Source organism: Hesperophylax consimilis, chromosome 28, assembly GCF_061612785.1.
Source record: "Hesperophylax consimilis isolate HC1 chromosome 28, BYU_Hcon_1.0, whole genome shotgun sequence".
Lineage (NCBI taxonomy): Eukaryota > Metazoa > Arthropoda > Insecta > Trichoptera > Limnephilidae > Hesperophylax > Hesperophylax consimilis.
The window spans coordinates 12,038,648-12,060,200 of record NC_142863.1 but is presented as its reverse complement, the minus strand read 5'-3'; the positions used below and the strand labels follow the sequence as shown (position 1 = coordinate 12,060,200).

Here is a 21,553-nt window from a genome sequence, read left to right as displayed (position 1 = left end):
CAATTTTTTTTATTATATTTAATGTTTATTTAATATTGCAACGTTCATTGCTCACATAAAGGAAATAGATAATTGGGGAAAGAAAAATACACATTTCGTCAATTATTTTTATTCATTTACAACTTATACCTTACTTGCTTACATTATTTACTAAAATCGTAAAAAAATAGAATAAGAAGTACCTTTTATAAGATTTACATAGATTTTTGAATTTTTTCCATTTTTATAGAATTTTAAACATAAGCAATATAATCGTGACTAACGGACGTTGAGGGAAGTTTCTCAGAATGTTAACAATCAAACTACCTAATTATTCTAGTTCTACTCAAGTTCTGTTATTATTTCACAGTTCTCGGATAGTTACAAAATCTGAATAGGACTTTCACAAAAGTTGAATTTTAATTTTTAGATTCGATGAATTGTTCAAATTCTTTGAAACAACCGATCTTAATAGTGAGTTGCTCAGTCCTTATTTAGGTTTAAATTTTTTTTATTACAAATTAAAATTCGATTCAACCTTTTTTGCTAGAAGGCCCATATATCTACTTTCAACTATTTATCGGGCTGCAAGGGGCTGTCAGGGTGTGTGGATGTTAAAAATGACACCGAAACCAAAATTATTGGTTTCAAAAATTGGTTTACCAAAAATAAAGTTATTGCTTTTTACCTTTTGTTGCAAGGAGCAAATTGGTCTTCCAATATATTATGTTTCGAAGCGAGGCAACGGAATTAGATGGAGAGTTTTGTTACCAAATTTCTCATTAGTGGTCCTAATTATTCGACTGAATTTGTAAGACACGTCATTTCTAGAGTTGACAGATATGGTGACCGGATAAATCATCAAAAGGATAATTCATCACATTTTTAAAAAGTTATATAAAGTCATGGAAAGTGATAAAACAATTTTTTTTAACTTGGTTGAGTAGGTTAGGTTAGGTTAGGTTAAAGAAATATTTTTTTCATCGTTTTTAATGACTTTATATCACTTTTTAAATGTGTGTTGAATAATCACTGTGTTGAGTTATCATGGAACCGACAGATATATCGATGGGTAGGGTATATCACATAGCTTGACGTGGTTCATTTAGTTAGCTTTTGTTGGTTAGCCGGTGTTGTCGCAGACCTATATATATTTTAACGGTATTTTTCACAGTACGCCAAAGTAAAGAGAGGCTGGTTTGGGGAGATCCTTCGACCTCTCCAACTGATCTCTCGACCCATCGCCTTACGCCGCAACGGGAGGGATATATTCATATTTCCATCACTGGTGGACACACTGATCCTTAGATTCCTACCCAAAATTTATATCCTTTACCTTCCCAGAACTTCCTCTTCTTCATTTCCTTAAAAAAGACCCTCTACTAGAAATTACTTCCTAAAAAAATATTTCTCGAAGGCCTAACCAATAAATTCTGTAGGTTATATTGTTCTGAAATATTGAAAAAAGCATTAAAAAAAATCTTCTTCGCATATTAAATTTGTGACGTCATTTTAATTTAATGAAAATAATGTGGAGTATTCAAGTAGCCTTACTAATAAACGGGTCTTACAATTTTCACAACCAATAAACAACCGTTGTTGATCAGTTGACTAAAATTTAGAGCACTTTTATTAGTAAAGCCCACAGTGTTTTATTTTCATTAAATTGAAATACAAAAAATGCTCGCCAATTTGCAAATTCGCAAAACAGACGAAAGTTTCGTTACGTACTTGCAATGTTTAGAAAACGTTGAACATTTGATCATAAATAGGAAATAACAAAATTGTCTTCTTTTACTACTTGTACGTTTTCAGAAACACAATTACATAATAAAACGCGCACAAAGAGAGCGCCACACACAAATGTTTTGCTAGGTTCAACGTCAAACCAAAAAATGAATTTAATTTTTAAAACAAAATTAAGTTAAGATAACTTTTGGTATTAAAATAGAATTTTGTTGTTAAAACAGAAATAACGGATACCATTATTTCGGTTCTAAAAAAATAGTGTAATATGTATCATAGTTTTCATCTCTTTAGTTCCTGGTTTCACTGATGCTGGAAAATACTGTTGGCGCCATTCGAAGAAAAAATATGAACTGACGATGCTCACATCTGTGAGAAAGTGTTGTTCACCGCTTAAGTAAGATGGCCGCTATCTCGTCAGGGGTTTTCCCGCTCATTTCAGGTATAAACACGCAAACGAAAAATAGCCCGAATGCGCACACACTCGAAAAGAAGAAAAAGACTGAGTAGTCGCCGAAGGCCTGGAAAGAGAGTGAATAAGTTTTTAATATACTGGATTACATTTTTTGTTGTAAACACACTCCTTGATTCATTCACAACAATACATCTTCTCATACATAGTCATATACTCTTCTGTTATACTGACTCTTGATGTGATCTGACGCAAGTATTTGATTCACTTGTTCGTGTCATGTCTTTCTTGAACGTCCTTGACTTCTACCTTTCACATCTGCGCCGTAAATTTTCCTGACACTAGCATGTTCGTTCAACCGATTTTCTGGCCCAAACCATCTAAGCGTCCCTTTTGAAATCTTAGGCCTAGCATTCTTTCCGCAACTTCAGAATTGTAAAAATGTTTTACATTGTTTACCAAACCCTCAGGGAACGCATTTCTACAGCATTCTATTTCTACCTCATTCCTTGCCCCACTTCCATACATCAGGATTGGTGTAAGAACACCGTTATGGACTGCTGGCCTTGCTTCTTCTGACAAATTTTACTAGCCACTATTGATGGAGTTCAATATTTTTCACCTTTTCTTCAATATCCTTATCATCCTTTCCATGGCATCTAGCACGGTCGATAACGGCTTTATCGATAATGTCGGTAACTTGTCATTTTTCCGGAGTATGACCGCATATCACCAACGAACAAACAGTTCGAAACGACTAAGTGTTATTTATTCGACGTGAACTGTTGTTTGTACGTTAGCGATCTGCAGTCGTGCGTGAGAACGATGACAAGTTATCGACAGAATCGATAAAATCTTTGTCGATCGAGCGTGCTAAATACCCATATCTCGTGAATATAGGTATACTTAATAAATGCATAAACTTTAACATTGTGGATTGCCAGCATTGCTTTGCTACAGATTCATAATGTACTGGAGCATATTTTACTATTAGCTACGTCATTCCAAACAGCCCCCGAACATAATTCTGTTTGGGGAAAAGGTTCCATGGGAAAAATCAATAAAATACCTCGGAGTAACACTAGACTCTAAACAAACGTGGGCTAAACACATTAATGAAAGAATAAAATAATTAAATAAGTCAATATCAGCACTCTCCCCATGCTAGGTAGAAATAGTCGACTATTAGCAGACAATAAATTACTAATCTACAAGACGACCATAAGATCGGGCTTTACATAAGTTGCACCCGTTTGAAACTTATGCATCAAATTAAAGCAAATATTTACTAACCTCTACAGCAACACCGAAGAATTGGAGCAATAGGAAAGAGGCAAACCACATGACGGTAGCTATCAACGTTCCTGCTACTCCTCTTGTCTGCAAAATAAATTATAACCTTACATAAGCCTTACTCCATAAATAAAGGCGAACCACCAAATACGATAATGTTGATTTCCTTTATACAGGATATCCAAAAGGTCATTAATTGTTATCCCTTGGAGGGCTGTTAGGGCAACTCATAGCGGATCAGTATATCCGTTGCGCGGCTTTTTTCATACAATACCTACTTATATTTGGATTTGAGGCCAAAATACAAGAAAAAAATCTTATTTTAAATATAGGAAAATAGAAAATATCTAATACAGATGTATGCTACTTTTTTAATTTGTGTTTTTTTTAATGTAAAATACAGACCATTAAAGAATTATATTTTTTTAATTTGGAGGCAATTTTATGTTAGCTAATAGATAATCTAATCCAACCTACTATGCAAATATAAAAAAAATAAAACTTTAAAAAAAGTATTTTTTGCGTTGGAACTTGATAACGGTGAGATACATGATTTATTTATTTTATAACGATATCTCGAGTACGGTTGCGTCGTCGACAGCCAAACCGACATTGAAACGAAATAAATAAGAAATCGTTTTACGATAGCAACACTAGAAGCGGATCTGTCTATGGATTGACATTCCCAAACATCAAACGTCGAACGGCTACGTAAAAATATGAACAAATTGACAGTGTTGAATTGAAGTGCTAACTTTAACATAAATTGGCAGTCCGCATATGCATTTGACACTAAAAAGGCAGATAATCAGTTAGTGAGGTATTTAGTTATAACTTGTTATACAAGCACAACTTTCGTTTCTCTAAGCTCGAACCAATGTAACGTCATTGGCCGGAATGGATTCAATTGATAGCGTACCCTTTAAAAAAATGTTTCATTAGTTCACCTCCGTTCATTAATAAGCCAGTAATTTCGCATGACCAACAACTCTAAAAAAGTGTATATTTATTATTATGGTTGAAGCACTTTGCAGGCCGTGCTAACATTTGTCGATTGTATATCGTGCTGGAAAATTTCACTAATTGACCATAGCTGATGGATTTAGTCAGTATAGGGTTTTGTCGATCGACCTTTTAAATACCCAGGAGCGGCTATAATGACTACACACGAGTAGGCAAAGGAGATGAAGCTCCATTTTCGGCTAGCGACACTACCGCGTTATAAGGTTGTTAAGTATTTTCGTTCACAGGAGTCACTTTTTTTTGCCTGAAGTGTGGTACTGACCTTATCAGAGAACAGTTCCATGACGGTGAGGTAGGTGACAGACCCGAGCCCAGCGAAGTGAAAGAACACTGTGGTGGAAAGGACCACAATTGGAAGCAGTCCTAGCCAAGAGTCTGATATATCGAGTCCTTGGGCCTGCAGTAGCTGCAAAATGCCAAGGATAGCCATTCCCGTGCTCAGCATAGCGCAGGAGATACCCAGACATAGCTAAAATTAAAATATTCAACGGTTTAATCAAAGTGTTAGTCTGTTAGCGCTTCATTATATAAACACCTCACATACCATAAAACGAGATCAAAGCAAATATACAAAATTAATATATATATTCATGTTGATTCAATTTCATTTTCCTACCATTAGATCAAGGTTCCTCTGTATGTATTATTGTAACAATTATACTACGGTTTCAGGCTACAATTCTGTAGTAAATAAATTACACACCACTGCTAACTCGTATGCTACGTTGGCCGATGTTTTTAATGTGCCGCTATCGAAATATAAATCTGTACTGATAAACATTTTATCAGTTTTTTTTTATTTTTTTTTTTTTTATTAAAACACAAATAACATTGTTTACATCACTTTATTTCGATACAAAATCTCAACATGTTTCATGAACCAAGTTCACTTCATCAGGAGCACAAGTACTTACATCAGGAGCACAAGTAATACTTGTGCTCCTGATGAAGTGAACTTGGTTCATGAAACATGTTGAGATTTTGTATCGAAATAAAGTGATGTAAACAATGTTATTTGTGTTTTAATAAAAAATAAATAATGCCATCACAAAGTGAAAAGCAGTTAGAAGAAGTTTTCTTCGAAAAATTTTATCAGTGTATATTTTAACGAGATCACTGCATAACAAGATTTTTGTATCTTCTTTATTTATATTTATAACTTTGTACTAATGTGTATTATTTTTTCTTGTTAACTTATATTTATTACTACTATTTATTTTTATTTATTGCATCTCACTATACATAAAACACTTGTTTTTCACATAAAATCAACCTCACTAGGATTAAGCCTGTATCGAGGTTATCAATTTACATTTCAGTGGTGCAAACATAAGAGTAATCACAAACATAAAGTAATTCTACATACAAACACAAAATATTTCAAAATTAAAGAAAAAAATAAGTATTAGATGTGTTACCAGATGGGTAATTTGACAGTATATTGTAACAATATTTGAACCATAACTAATTATTGATCATTATTCAAAAGAAGAAACAAAGTAGATAATAAAGACAGATAGGGTGACATTCAGTTTTTTGCAAATGGGACTTATATGAAATCTTATCATTTAAGATAGGACAAGGATGAAAAAATATTAAGACAATCGTCTGTCAATACAAAAACGTTAATTAACTTTTTAAATTTAACTAAGGAATTGGTAGACTTAATATGATTTGAAAGATAAGTGGTGCCTGATATAAATAATTTCTTTGACCAAAAGAAGTTTTAGTATGTACCATGTAAATAATCTTATTTTTATCTTTTTTTCTTAAAAAAAAGGTGTAAGGTTCTATGTACAGGACCAGTATATATGTGCTTTTGTCCCTTGCTATTATCCTTAGTAATACCTCTTCACTACATTCTAAGTCCCACAACAATGTGGATGCCATACTTACCCTGGATGAGGGTAGTTAGCCCTCTTGTGCAGTGTTATTTATATAACTTATTTTTAAAGTAAACTGTTGTTACTTCATTTGCAATTGTGAACAACTAACTATGTTAGTTAAATATTAAAATCTATATCTCCATGCTCAGTTCTCATGTAACGACTAAATAAGATCGTCTATATTACTTAAAAATCTTTTGGAGATAGTTAAATTAGCGATATGTAACGTGAAGAAAAGAGTTGGACAAAAAAAATTAATCGCTGACAAGACAAAATGTAAAATTATTCTGTAACACATACTCAATCAACACATCAGACGCACTCACTAACCAATAGGATGCATGATCTGAGAAACAAATTTAGGGATACTATTGTTAGAATAATTCATAATCCATAATAGAATTAAGCATGATCTACACCAGCTCTTTACTAAATCTTACAAATTGTAGTTGTGTATGTAATGTAGTTTAAGTTATTTGTCTTATAGTACTGATTTACTTTCTATTTTATTTTATGTAACTGTCATATATTTTACTAATATTGTTTCATATTTACTTCGGTTTTACATTACTTAAATTTTTATGTTGCATAATATTCAATATAATGTCTAACTAGGTATAATCTGTTCTAATGAAAAAGTCAATATACAATTAAGATGCTCTCCGTATACCTTAACGAGGCAAAAATAAATACATGTTCGAACGTGAAATACTTGGGGCACATTATTAATGAAGACCTATCGGACGATGGCGATATCGAACGACAAAGGAGAAGCCTAAGCATAGTAATTGATTGCCCGCAGATTTTGCAAATGCACCAATACGGTTAAAAAGATACTGTTCAACGCATTCTGTACTGGCCTGTATACGTGTGAGACATGGTGTCACTACCGAACTTGCTCGATGGAACGACTCCGAATTCAATATAATGACGCCTGTAGAATCATATTTGGATACCGAAGATACAGCAGCGCATCGAGAATGTTCACGGAGCTAGGACTGAATGGATTTGCCGGTCTGATGAGACGCCGGGTCACTGGAGCCAGGATGCGGCTAATGGCCTCCGCCAACACGTTGGTGACCGCAGCCTACCAGCACCAAGCGCCACTCCTGAGTGAGCGCTGGGCCCAAGCGCACTCAAGACCACACCCTGCATAGTTGTCCTTATTTGTTGATTTATTAGATGTATTATACAAAAAAAATGTATATCTATATGGGACGTGTGGGATTGCACTAACCTCCCCACATTCTGGAATAAAATTTCATCCTTCATACATACTAATAAATAAAATAAAATAAAAATAATATCTGATGAATAAATGGACCCACACCTTTCTCGGCATCTTGTCACCGATGAAGGTGGGCAATAGACTGCCGCAAACCATGACACATCCAAACAGCATGCTTCCTGTGGTGGGTGATATTAACCCTCCCGAGCGACTGATGATCCCGGAAGCGTAGGAGAGGACTGCGAAGACACCGCAGAACGTCTGCACTATGATCAAAATGACAGCGAGGACAATACCCTTCTTTGCCGCAGCATCCTGAACTAAAAATTAATGAAAAAATATTATAACAATGAATTTCAGTGGCAAATTCATTTGCAAATTCAAACTTCCGAAATGAGATGTGATGGGTCAGTGGTTGTATTGCTGTCGGGGCACAGTGGAAACAAGTTAGTTGTATTACAACGACACAAGAGACACAAGAGATACAAGAGACACAAGATACACGAGAGTTACAAGATACACAATAGATACAAGAGACACAAGATAGTTAAGAGACACAAGATACCCTAGAGATACAAAATACGCAAGAGACAGAAGAGATACATGAGACATAAGAGACACAAGAAATACAAAAGACACAAGAGACTCAAGTGACACAAATGTTACATAATATAATGAACTCAACAATTTTTACAATTAAGACTTTTTTTTGAATCTGTTGAAATTATCGACGAAAATGTCTTCAGAATACTTTGTCTAATTATATAGCCGATTGGGTCAGAGGGCTAAAATAGGCCATATTATTTTTGAATGCATTCAGGTGAAAAATGCCATGGTGTCTTAAACAATAGGAATCGCTAGAATCTATTTAAATATTGCTAAGACGTAATGCAGTATAGAGATGACATTGAATTATTTTATGTCAATATGTTGATAATTAAAATATCTTTTAGTTGTGCTGCGTCCTCTTTACCGATCGGTGTAAAGCAGGGCTAAGTATCGAAACAAAATCATAAATATTGACATTTTCACAAAAAGTAACGAGGGTTCTTTGGGACTTTTTGAAATAGTTGTACTTACAGAATTCCTTGAGGGATGCAGGTTTTACAGCCCCTGCTTGTTCTTTCTTTAGCCTGTTGAAGGCATTTTGGGCATGCGATCCATCTGGCCCTAGTAACCATTGCAGAGTGAGTAGTGCTTCCTAAAAGCAGTTTTTTCCCATATCGATTTGTGGACATTGAATATTTGTGAACATAATCAGATAAAATATGATGCCTCGGCTAAGAGTGGGATTATCAAGTATATTTGTAATGATGGGTAGAATATAATAATGCTCTTGCCGGTAGAAAATTTACAAGTTAATGGGTAAATTGAGCAGTTAATATTGAGTACATTAAGTGGATAATTATTTAAGTAAATAAAAGTATATACATAAATTAAGTAGATAATAATATGTTAATTAAGTAGATAATAATAGGTTAATTAAGTAGATAATAATAGGTTTATTAAGAAGATAATAATAGGTTAATTAAGTAGATAATAATATGTTAATTAAGTAGATAATAATAGGTAAATTAAGTAGATAATAATAGGTTAATTAAGTAGATAATAATAGGTTAATTAAGTAGATAATAATATGTTGATTAAGTAGATAATAATAGGTTAATTAAGAAGATAATAATATGTTAATAAAGTAGATAATAATAAGTTAATTCAGTAGATAATAATAGGTTAATTAATACGATAATAATAGGTCAATTAAGTAGATTGTTAATTATATGTTAATTAAGAAAAAATAATAGGTTGATTAAGTAAATAATAATAAGTAAATTAGGAAGACAATAATAGGTTAATCGAGTAGATAATAATAGATTTAAATTACTGGCCCCGTTAACCACGAATAATGGCTACCGATTAATATATTTTTTGGTGTAGGTATGTATTTTGATAGGTGCGTGGGATCGCACTAAGCTCCTCACACTCCGAAATGAAATAAATAATAGTAATTATATTCCATGAAGAGGAGTGAGATTATTAATTATTTTTCAAGACAAGACTTAAATTTACATTTATATTAGAGAAACGTACAAGCAACAATGAACTCTCAATTTCACTGTAAACTCAATTTTTAAACGGTTCTAATTATTTAAAAAATATTTCTAAAAAATAAAAACTTTAAATATTAATCAAAAAATCAATTAGAAACTGAAAATCGATATTCCAATATAAGTTTTATCTTTGATTAAATTCTTACCCTTATAAATTAGAAGAAGTGGCATAAACAAGGGGGACTTATTTTCATTTGATATTGGAGAAATAAAAATCTTATGTCTAAATTATTGAAATAGGTAATGTCGCATTCTGAAAGCAGCAGCGAGAAAGTTAAATACAATCCATAATCACCTCTTCACACCCCTTCAGCACCAGATAGGCAGGAGACTCTGGCATGAACCACCAGGCTGGGAAGAACAAGGCGCAAAGACAGATGTAGACGACCACCACGTAGGTGTAGGGCACCCAGGCTCCCAGTATGTAGGCAAACAGTAATCCTGTCGTATATCCCATGGCAAACAAACCCCCTGCAAGAACAGTTAAGAACAAGTTTTACAGTTAGCTACTGCTGCCCTCTGTAAATGTAACTCTTAAACTCCTCAGGTTTTGAACATGGCTAAATCAGGTAATTTAACTGTTGATGGTAAGGTAGAGTTTTACTCTAGGCTCACAAGATCATTTTCATTTAGTTTTTGTTTGAAACATTTCTAGTTTTTAATAAGACATGTTTATTAGAATTTTTGTACTTCCAAGAGGAAACGGACTTTTTTTAGTGTGGATATTTAATATCATCATGTGATTATTCCAATGTAAAATAACACTCTTATCTGTGAATTTTTAAGGTGTGTTCTTATTTAAGATACCTGAAAAACTAACAGTAAGCAGGTAACGGATTTGAATCAAGTAGAAGTCACTTTAAATATTCCCATGAGGAAACTTGCAGAACATCAGATTTATAAAGAACACAAGGAAGACCATAACAGAGATGAAGCTAGTGCAAAAGATGGGTGAAGGCAAATAGTAATCTTATAGTATACGGCAAATAAACCTCCTGCAAGAACAGTAAGTACATCAAAAAAGTAAGTAAAATACCCAGTATCAAGTCTGTATGATAAAATAACTCTATTCAAAATAATCAATAAATATATATAAAACAACAGTACATGATTTCAAGAAGCAAATTTAGTCACTCCCAATAGAAACCCTGTTAAAATGAACACTAGAATCAAAATAAGCCATCAGAAAGATCAACACGAAGACCAAGCGACTACTAAAGATGGTTGTAAGCAAACAGTAATATTATTTAGTAGTAGAGAGAGATAAGCAAGTAGTTAGACATAATATTAGTAAGTCAATGTAAGAAGTGAAGAAAGAAAATTTTTACACAAGGATGCTTTGTCACTAGGCTCAGCAATTTTAATCTTGTAGATGGTGCAACAAACTTGCAGATTGCTCGTTTTCGCACCGAAGCCCACATCTCAATTTTTTGTCATTGGACAGTAAGCTCTATTGTTTGCATATTGTATGAGAAAAAACTATATTTTTACCTAATGACGCTTTCACGCGTGGCTCAGCAATCTCATTGTTGTACATGGTTACGATGGTACAAGCACCCGCACTTCCAACTCCGGTAACGAACCTGGCCAATAAGACCCATAACAGGCTGTCAGCTGCCACCATGATGCACCAACTAACCTGAAAATTTAAAAAATTGTTCTTCTGTCAAATAAAAAAAACCTTCATTTGTTAATATATTTGGTTCACTACGTTTGGTGATCTAGCAGGGGTGCCTGGGTTTATTGGGTGAGGTGTGTTCAGGATGCGCCTGCCCACCAGCTGCGTGGCGTGCCAGATTGGAAGAGGCTGGCTTGGGGAGACCCTTTGACTTCTCCATCTAATCTCTCGACCCATCACATTGTGCCGTAGTGGAAGTACGTTCGTCACTCCTGGACACACTGACCCCTATATTCCTACCCACCCTTCATACCTTTTTCCTTCCCAGAATTTCCTCTCCTTCATTTCCTTAAAAATACCCCCCACACAGCATCCCCAAAGATGAAATAGGCCCGAAGGGAAATTAATTTCCCCATTGAGTGTTTTGTGTCACTCATTGAGTGTTTTTCAATGACTAAATAAAATGAAGTGCATTGTAGTATACGTTAATACAGAAGTTGTTTTTATTTTCTGTTTTTGTTTATGTATTTTGTTACAGATGACACTCATAAATTTCACTTTGACTTTGGTTCAAGATTTTGCTTATGATAGCCTGCGATAAGCGAGCCCTAAGGGTCTGAGACAGAGGTGTGAAATCGTCGGATCACGACAATAGAAAGAATGTATTGGAGCCAGGAAGGAGTCTGAAAGGGTCGAGAGGATGCACTAGGTGGCATGAAAGGCTGGGAGGTGACTGGAGAGACTAAGGTAAACTAGGATGAGGTGATTTTGCACAGCGGTGCTGCCAAGGTCTGTTATCTATGTGAGGATATTGTGTCGGCGCTCTTTATTGGCAGCAGACACATGTCAGCGCTATATTAGCGGCGGACACATGCCTGAACGGATGACGAGCCTCGTGCTGGCACAGTTGGTGGACGGGGTAGTCTCTCTCCCTGCAGCAGCTGGTACAGTTCCTTCGCTACCTAGGACTCTTGCAGCAGAGTCTCCATCTTCTGTCTTCGTCGAGCGTCACAGCGGTGCTGCCAAGGTTTGTTGTCTATGTGAGGATGTTGTGTCAGCGCTCTTTATTGGCAGCAGATACATGTCAGCGCTATATTGGCGGCAGACACATGCCTGAACGGATGACGAACCTCGTGCTGGCACAGTTGGTCTAAATAACAAATGTAGATCCTAGGAAATAAATTGTACAGCGCCCTTGAGGTGATTTTTCACAAAAACGGCGCTATACAAATTATCCAATTATTATTATTATTATTATTATTATATATATATATATATATATATATATATAAGTGATATTTATGTATGTGTGTTAAACAGTTTATATCACTAGCGGTTCCATGATAACTCAACACAGTGACAATTCAACACACTTTTAAAAAGTGATATAAATTAATTAGAAACGATGAAATTTTTTTTTAACCTAACCTAACCTAACCTAACCTAACGTAACCTAACCTACATAACCCGTTTAATAATGTTTTTGTTTCATCACTTTCCATGACTTTATATCACTTTTTAAGGATGTGATGAATTATCATTGTGATGATTTATCGGGTCACCATCACTAGCATGATGCTCCATTCAAATATGAACAGTGAATCCTAGAAAACATCGGTGTTAGAGTTCATTTCAAAGTAGTAGACACTGTCAGTATCACCCTGGCGAAAGAGCACAATTAAGAACTTAAACGTTTTTAAAAATTATTCTTTGCATAATTTGCCACCAGATGTGAATAGCCAGGTAGGTACTTCTCTACATTTACATTTCCATCTCTTTCCACTCTAGATCTCTGTCTCACAACATATCCACGTTTAGGGTGCCATAGTTCCACTGGACAGTTGGAAGCACTTCACATAAAAAAGATTTAAGTTAAGAGTAGTAAAAAAATATATAGTTTCTCGTTGGACACTCTAAACCAAAATTTCTTCTGTTCAAGAATAAAGAGTCCCACAAGGATCAAATGTGGGGTGACGATTATTTATTTAAAAATTCAAACATTTTTAAAATTATTATTAATGTGATTTGCAAATTCGTAAGCCCAACTGTTATCAGCGAATAAAAAAAACCTTTTGAACTTAATTAGATATCTCGTTTTTCATGCTCGTGTGAATGATTTAACAACAATATTTCAACTAACAATGCCATGAACTTGTTTGTTAAATGATAACGCTAATATGTTAAGACCTTTAAAAGTCGTACATCATAAGTAAGTCGTAAAAAGTACTATTGTTTTATTTCTTTACACATTTAAAATAATTTTATCAGATCTTTTAATATGTCATAGCTAATCAAATGCGTACGTAATAATTATGCTACGATAGAACATTATTGGAACATTTTTTTGCAATACAAGATATTTCACAATATAGGATGTTTAATAGTTAAAGTTTAAAAAATTTTTTATGTGAATACCGCACAAGATTCCTGAACTACTCCCAACCGTCGAGAGCCAGTGGAACCATGGCATCCCCAACTAACTAACTAACTAACTAACCATCACGCCGTTTCCCCGCAGGGGTAGGCAGAGAGGACGGACCGCCAAACAACTCGGTCTTGGCACACACTCCTTGCCTCATTCACATTCAAACATCGTCTCATACATCCTCTTCTATTGTTCTGACTCTTGACATGGCCCGACTCAAGTATCTGATTCACTTGGTCGTGCCATGTCTTCTTCGGGCGTCCCCGACTTCTGCTACCATTCACATTTGCATCGTATATCCTCCTTACACTCCTTTCTTCGCTCATTCGCTCTACATGTCCAAACCATCTAAGCGTCCCTTTCTTGATCTTACTCATTACGCTTACATCAGCCTTACACTATTTGCGGATATCCACATTCCTCACACGATCATACATGGTTTTACCACACATACGCCTCAGGGATCTCATTTCAACAGCATTCAATCTACTTTCATCCTTTCTTTGCCAGTTCCATGCCTCACTTCCATACATCAGGGTAGGTACCAGCACTCCATTGTGGACTGTTAACTTCGCTTCTTTGGACATTTTTTTGTTAGCGCCAATTGGGGTTTATTGTGAAGCTAATGGTAGTGGGAAAGGGAATAAGAAAGGAAAGAGGGAGGTGGGAAGTAAAAATTTTGGTATGGTCTCCAGACACGTCTAAAGTCATTTCAAGCAACGTTTCGATTCTAAATGGTGGTCTTTCACTATAGAGAGTCTATCTAACCGTCTGGAGCCAGTGAGACTTTGGTATCCCAGATTGAGGTATTTTGTAAGGGTTATGGTAGTGGGTTCGGAAAAAGAGATGGGGGAGAATAAGGTGGGCTATTTTAATCTAGTCACCAGACAAAGCTAAAGCCATTTCAAGCAACGTTTCAATTCTGAATGGTAATCTTACACCAGGGCAATACCGAGAGTATCTTCCACTCTGGAACGTACCGATGTCGAGATTGCAAGATTGCAAGATTGAAAGTCGCGAGACTTGGCCCTCGAAAGATCTTATTATGCCAATCGAGGCCATAATACGATGCAAACAATGGAGTAGCGATTTCATCTAGCAAACATTTCATTTGCAAGTAATCTAAGCCGCTTTGAAAGTAATCTAGAAAATTAATTTGAAAAGTACTTACTAGAAAGAGGACTCCGGCCAGATATGCGACAAATTTGCGTCCTTTGGCATTGGCTAGTAATCCATAGATTGGAGAGGAAACTACAGCACCTAGACAAAGTGATCCTCCCACCCATCCTACAATCAAATAAATGTTACTTCCCATAATTACTTCATTATTCTACCAAAATTACATTCTATGGTGTCCAGGGGCGGATCTCATGGTCAGCATTTCAGCAAAATAGTTCTGACTGGGCCGCTGCCTGCTGGGCCTCTCTAGAGCCCCTTTGCAGTTCCATCTTTAAGACAAAGCTTAATGCCAAATCACTATTTTGATTAATCTTTATAACGAATTGGTGTATATTATGAATACCATAGGTTTTTCTATCGTTTCGCTTGAGTAGAATACAAATAAAAAATAAATTATTCAATAACAAATATAAATGCACACCACAAAATTTTTTTTTTCAATAGAAATATATGAACGTAAAATGGAAACAACTTAAAAAAAATACAGTTTTATACCTAAGATTATCTGTGACTGTTTCACTTGATTAACTTTCTTGCTTTCTTATAAAATTATTTTACAAAATTATTAAAAACCAGTTTTGTGCTTGAAATCGAACGTTTCTAGACACTGTTTGTCAAGCGATTTTAATGCCTATTATCTACAATATAAGGTTTACCAAGAATATACACATTTTTGGCTTGTAGCTTCCTTTTAACCTAGACAGGGCCGCCAAGAGAGGGGCTCAGGAAGTTATAAATCCTAATATTTGATTCGAATTTAAGGTGATCGTGTCAAGAAAACGGCGCTATACAAATCATTAAATTATTATTAAGATACAATAATTTAAAAAATTACTTGAAACTACCAATAATAATGTTGACATGCACGAATGTACTTTGATTTAATAAAAAGAATCTGTGAACTTTTATAATGTTTTTGAAGCATACATTTTTTTTGTTTGACTGAGGATTGAACGTTCCTCCCCAGGGACTGGAATCAAACGCACTAATAATAAGCCAAATACCGATTGGGCAGGACTGACATTTATTACTTATATTAGATTACTTATTTCAGAGAAATGCGAATATATTTTCGCATGTGTTCGCGTAATTGCCACCAATGATAAAATACATTGTCATCAGTCGAGTTTCAGCTCAAGCGGATATCGGGAAGTGGGTTGATTTCCAATTTCAAGATTCCATTTCATTCATTCAAGAAAACAAAATCAAATTTCAAATAAATGCAACCAAATAGATGAAATGAAAAATATTAAATGAGAGGTATATCAAAAAAACAAGATAAATCTACCTGAATCAGATTGTGTGAAACGTTCGCCTTTAAGAAAACCATCCATCAATTGAGGAACCGCGAAAGAGCTCCACGCAACGGCTTGACCATAGAATAATGACAGGAAACTACCTGAAAACAATAAGACATTATAATAATGATACCAAAATAATGTAATTAGTTTTCTGATAAACACATTAAAAATATTGCCGCTCGTAATTAACAAAGAAAGGGAGTCACTAGTTGTAAATAAAATTTAGACTTTGTATTTAGACATTTGGTGTAGGTGTGTTTAGTCGTCTGGGGTCTAGCACAGTGAAATCGATAACTTTACAATATCGGATGGATAGGCGTAACTAACGACGATTTTATTCCGATTTCCCGAGCACGGCCGCCCTGTTGATATCCAGACCGATATTGATAAAGCAAATCGACATAAGATGGCAACACTGGCGCATATGTATATGAATCGATATCGATAAACGTCAACAAAGTAAAAAATACTAATAAATTGTCAATGTCAACTTGAAATAATAACTTTAATATACATTGGCAGACAGCATGCACTTTATGATACTAAAAAGGGAGTTAATGAGATCTTTGGTTATGACTAGACCCATGCATATTTAGACCCTTTTCAGCGGTAGTTGCATATTTTAGCAAATAATTTGATATCTTGCATATTTACGCTTGATATCGTGATGCCTCACATAGCGACACTATAGACGTCAGATAGCAAGGCGCGCGGCCAGCGAAGCTGAGCGAAGAACTGATAACTGATCTTACTGATCGCTACGGCCGGCGGCCGGAGTGGGGGGGGAACTTCTCTCATCTTCGCCTGCGCTCGCGCCTACTTGGCTTAATTCGGCTAATTGCCGAAAACAATTCATTCATTCGTATGAGGGGTGATTTGGTATATTTTTATGGTAATTCAGTGAATTGCGAATTTTGTTTTTGACTGGTCGCACGCGCTGTTCTTTAGAGTTTCGTCTAGTGTTTTGTTTGTTTGCACGAAGTTGTACATTGTGAAAGTGAACCATGCCCCCTGATAAAAAAGTGCCCATACGTAGATAGCTGAATATCCTGGAATATTTACATACGACGGAAAAGTTTTATATTGCCGAGTTTGCGAGAAAAACATTTCTAGCACAAAAAAGTTCCAAATAGACCAGCATGTCAAAACCAGTGTTCATATCGAAGGAGTGCAGAAGAAGGGCCCACGACAACAAGTTTTTACAGTGGCAAGTAGCAGTAACAGTGAAGTAACCTCCAAAGGTAAACAACAAAATCACTTTAGCATGGATCTATGTGAAGCATTTCTAGCAATCAATATCCCTCTATATAAACTGACAAATCCTGCCTTGAAGGATTTTCTCAGAAAATATTGCATAAATCAAAATATACCGGATGAATCTACTTTACGTAAAAATTACATACCATCAATTAATCTACATGTGCTGGAAGAAATACGCAATGAACTCAAGGATAACATCATATGGATTTCAGCTGACGAAACCACCGACACTTGCGGCCGTTACATTGCAAATTTGATTGTTGGTGCATTAAAACTTGAACCTTCACCTTCCTATTTGGTGGCCTGCAGAGAACTTGAAAAGGCAAATCATTCTACGATCGCCAGATTTGTGAATGAGGGTATAAAAAAAATATTTCCTGAATCTTCTGCGGATGAAAATGTGTATGTGTTGCTCTCAGATGCTGCCCCCTATATGATCAAAGCAGGCAAAGCCCTCCAAGTATTTTATCCCAATTTGATTCATGTGACGTGTTTTGCTCACGGAATTCACAGACTCGCCGAAGAAGTGAGATCCACGTTTGCGAATGTAAATAACCTGATTTCATCAGCAAAGAAAATGTTTCTTAAGGCGCCTAAGGCCTACAAAGAATAACAAACTAGATAAAAAATAAGAAAAGAATAATAAACTGCCAAATATCCCTTTACCTCCTGAGCCAGTAATAACACGTTGTGGTACATGGATCGAAGCTGCGATGTTTTACCATGAACATTTTGAAGCCATCAAGGGTGTTATCAATGACTTCGATAGTGCAGAGGCTTTGGCAGTTTTCCAGTGCAAAGAATCGTTTGACGACGCCAGTATTAAAAAAAACCTAGCTATGATTACCACTCATTTCGCCTACATACCTGCAAGTATAAAAACGCTTGAAACTCATGGATTGGCGTTGAATGCATCTATTCAGGTTATGAAGAAAATTCGCCTTATGAATTCCTCGTTGCCAAAGCTATTCCCGAGTAAACTCAAAGAAAAATTTGAAAACATACTGAATAATACCCAGGGTTTGAACCTTTGTGCCAAATTGATAACTTCATCAACGGGGCAGGTGAAATTTTGCCCGGAACAATAAGTTCAAAAATCGCACCCAAATTTAAATTCTGTCCAGCCACATCAGTAGACGTAGAACGTTCCTTTTCCGCTTACAAAAATATATTAAGCGATCGTAGACACAATTTGTCTACAGAACATTTAGAACAGTACTTAGTCATATACGTTTTTAAAGGTAAATTCTAAATTTCATTGTTAAATACATTTTACAATTGATATTTTCGAAAATATAATTGTTATCCTTGAGAACTAATAGCTTACTAAAATATAAAAAAATATGTAAAAATACGACTTCCTGTATTATTTCATGTTGCATATTTTGACCCTTTTTATGGATTTTCGTGCATATTTTAGCTATTTTTATTGCATATTTGCATGCATATTTTGGGCTATTTTTGTTGCATATAATCCGGTCTTTAGTTATGACTAACAACTTTCGTTTCCCCAAGTTGGAACGGAATCAATTAATCGCGTCTCAAATAAATAAATTAAGTCCATGAATCGTGTATTTTGTTGCATTCGAATAAGCGTGTGTTTTATATACATATATTATATAGATGTCACCTGTAAAAACAACACGCGCTATTGTTTCTCTATCTGCACAGACATACAGAGCCACAACAATGCGTGGCGGGGTACAGCTAGTAAATAAATAAAATGGTATTCAAACATAGTTATTTTATTTTAGTTATTATTATGTATACCCACAAAGAATTTTATAATATGTCCAAGAATGTCTCGACGAAATTGGCACTCGACCATTCATTTAGGGAGAGGTTAAAACAAGTGTTTTTGTTTTGCAATACGATGGCATACCGTCATAAATCATTTGTTGCTGATGTGCTTTTTAGGATCCGTTAGTAAAATAAATTACTCACACGTGAAAGCAGCGAGATATTGATGGTGCACTGACGATATTCCCTTGTTGGTTATCTCCGTCCCATGGCTGGGTTTCTTCGTCATAACTACTTCTTAAGATATAGGCATTAAAACAAACTAAAAGATTAAAGAAAACTGTGCACAGAACAGAATGAAACAAGTATTTTGGATGCCTAGATGGTGAGGCTCATTTAGAGATTTCATCTCTCTGTAAGTTGTAATTAGAATGATGCTGTTATCTTTAAGTTAATATAATCTTGTATTTTCGTTTCGTATCTTTAATATTTTATTATGTTTGACTACCGGAAAAACCACCCAGATTATATTCTAATTACAATTAAAAAAAAAATAATGTCAAACTGTAATGTTTGAACAGGTTGTAGTTTTTTTTTAGTTTTTAGTTTAAAAAAAATTTTGTTTGCTTTTTTTAAAATTATTTCTTAACATTTTCTCATTATACTTGTAATCACAATTTTAAAATTGTGTATATTGTACCTACTTTACAATGGATAACACTTATTTACTGTCATTATCTCCTGTATAATACAGATATTCTCCTATGTACACTGCATCATGTATCACTTTTATGTAAAAGCCTTTTTATATAAAAAAAGTAAATGTTGTTCACGGTGATTTCTTCAATAGTGACAGTGTTTGTCCTTTTGAATCTATAATAATCGTTAGTAAAATAACCTTAAGATGGTACACATTTCTTTGTTTTGTTTCGATTTTTATTGATGGTTTTTTACAAGGGTAATACTGGTAATTTTGTTAAAATTAACATCAAAAAGAGAACGCTCGACTTTTTTTAAATTTTGAAAGTATTAATCCGTTTTTAAAACAGAGCTGAAACTTGTATATTTTCAACATATTAATCAATGTTTACTCCTTTTTCCAAAATGACCCACCACACTGTGGACACAGCATCCTCAAAGATGCTTTAGATCCAGAGGGAATTGATTTCGATCCGACCCTCATTTGTGATATCTCTCAACACATTTGCATTGAGATTTAAAATGCACTGCCTGTTCAAAATTCGTCTTTCAAAATATAATAAAAAGGACATATGCAAAACATTCGGCCAACTATACAAAAAAATCAAAAATTCAAGTACTTCAAATACTTGTCCTTTTCTCTCAGAAGGCTGTTACTCAGTGACGATTGTCTTGGACATAAAGTGTGCTATGTTTTGTTCAAGTCAACTGAAATTGTGCCATTTTTAATATAATATTAAAAAAATAGTTAGATTATTAGCTAACCCCTGCCGTCTGCTCATTTAAAAAAAAAACCCACACCATGTCATCTTTGGGGATGCTGGGTGCGGGTATTTTTAAGGCAAAAAAAGCATGAAAAGTGGGTAGGAATCTAGGGTTCGGTGTGTCCAGGAGTGACCGACGTATGAATCCGTCCCTCCCGCTGCGGAGCAAGACGATGGATCGAGAGAGACCAACTGAAGAGGTCGAAAGGTCTCCCAAAACTGGCCTTTCCCGACAAATGCTTTACCAATTGCGCTACGTCGGATTATTCAAAACCCGCCAAATTATTCCATATGCACTGGTATTTTTCATTCTACAATTATTGCTTGTTAAATTTTTTTACCAGAAAACAACCAACTTTATTTTAGTATGGAAGCCATTGATAATGCTAAATCTCCCACTAGATGGCGTCGAGACATATTATATCATCATTTATTGGTGAAATATATTTGTTAATTTTTTTTTTTGACAAATTGATATTTAAGAGACGGGATTTTTTATGCATAGCACAAAGGATAACATAATATTTTTAAGCAATAATTATTAGCCTGAAACACAAAATAATAAATTGAAAAAATCTTCGGAGAAAAAATACATGCCGCCGACGGGAATTGAACTCGCAGCCTTCTGAAAAAAAGATTGATTGCTCTGCATTACTGCCATCTGGTAAATCAATATCTCAATTTTTAATCCAAAGATATTTTGTATAAAAATAATAATATTTCATTAACGCTTTTAGATATTGTTATCAATTAGAAAAACGATTGTCTTGAAATTCAACAATTGAGTTCCTTGTTGGAAATAATGGACTTTCTACGGGTCTTCGTTCCAGCTTAAGACAACAAACCATAAATGGCTGATATAGCGCCATTCCTAAAGGTTCAATAAATATCT

At 34.9% G+C, this 21,553-nt stretch overlaps 2 protein-coding genes across 2 annotated transcripts; both read right to left on the bottom strand.

Annotated features, from left to right (window-relative positions):
- Window positions 1–257: 257 nt before the first annotated feature.
- LOC149410181 (trehalose transporter 1-like protein) lies at window positions 258–4,890 on the bottom strand. The gene is made up of 3 exons (XM_089648693.1): window positions 4,716–4,890; window positions 3,431–3,517; window positions 258–2,246 (listed from the first exon to the last, which is right to left on the bottom strand). Exons 1-3 carry the CDS (start codon window positions 4,881–4,883, stop codon window positions 2,112–2,114), a joined length of 390 nt encoding a protein of 129 aa, XP_089504819.1. The 5' UTR covers window positions 4,884–4,890; the 3' UTR covers window positions 258–2,111.
- Window positions 4,891–6,664: 1,774 nt separating this feature from the next.
- On the bottom strand, window positions 6,665–19,534 carry LOC149410180 (solute carrier family 2, facilitated glucose transporter member 8-like). The gene is made up of 8 exons (XM_089648963.1): window positions 19,403–19,534; window positions 16,186–16,296; window positions 14,890–15,005; window positions 11,167–11,314; window positions 9,971–10,146; window positions 8,648–8,768; window positions 7,670–7,887; window positions 6,665–6,685 (listed from the first exon to the last, which is right to left on the bottom strand). The coding sequence occupies exons 1-8, from the start codon at window positions 19,485–19,487 to the stop codon at window positions 6,665–6,667; spliced, it is 996 nt and encodes a 331-aa protein (XP_089505089.1). The 5' UTR covers window positions 19,488–19,534.
- Window positions 19,535–21,553: the final 2,019 nt, after the last annotated feature.

What these genes read in the sequence shown, in the direction of transcription:
- LOC149410180 (XM_089648963.1), bottom strand. Translation starts at nt 19,487, where the DNA reads ATGACGAAGAAACCCAGCCATGGGACGGAGATAACCAACAAGGGAATA. An exon ending in TGGCCGGAGTCCTCTTTCTA is followed by an intron (nt 11,315 to 14,889) that starts GTAAGTACTTTT and finishes TTAAATTTTCAG; the next exon opens with GTTAGTTGGTGCATCATGGT. An exon ending in GTGACAAGATGCCGAGAAAG is followed by an intron (nt 6,686 to 7,669) that starts GTGTGGGTCCAT and finishes TTTGTTTCTCAG; the next exon opens with ATCATGCATCCTATTGGTTA.
- LOC149410181 (XM_089648693.1), bottom strand. Translation starts at nt 4,883, where the DNA reads ATGGCTATCCTTGGCATTTTGCAGCTACTGCAGGCCCAAGGACTCGAT. An exon ending in TGGAACTGTTCTCTGATAAG is followed by an intron (nt 3,518 to 4,715) that starts GTCAGTACCACA and finishes TTTATTTTGCAG; the next exon opens with ACAAGAGGAGTAGCAGGAAC. An exon ending in TCTTCGGTGTTGCTGTAGAG is followed by an intron (nt 2,247 to 3,430) that starts GTTAGTAAATAT and finishes CTCTCTTTCCAG; the next exon opens with GCCTTCGGCGACTACTCAGT.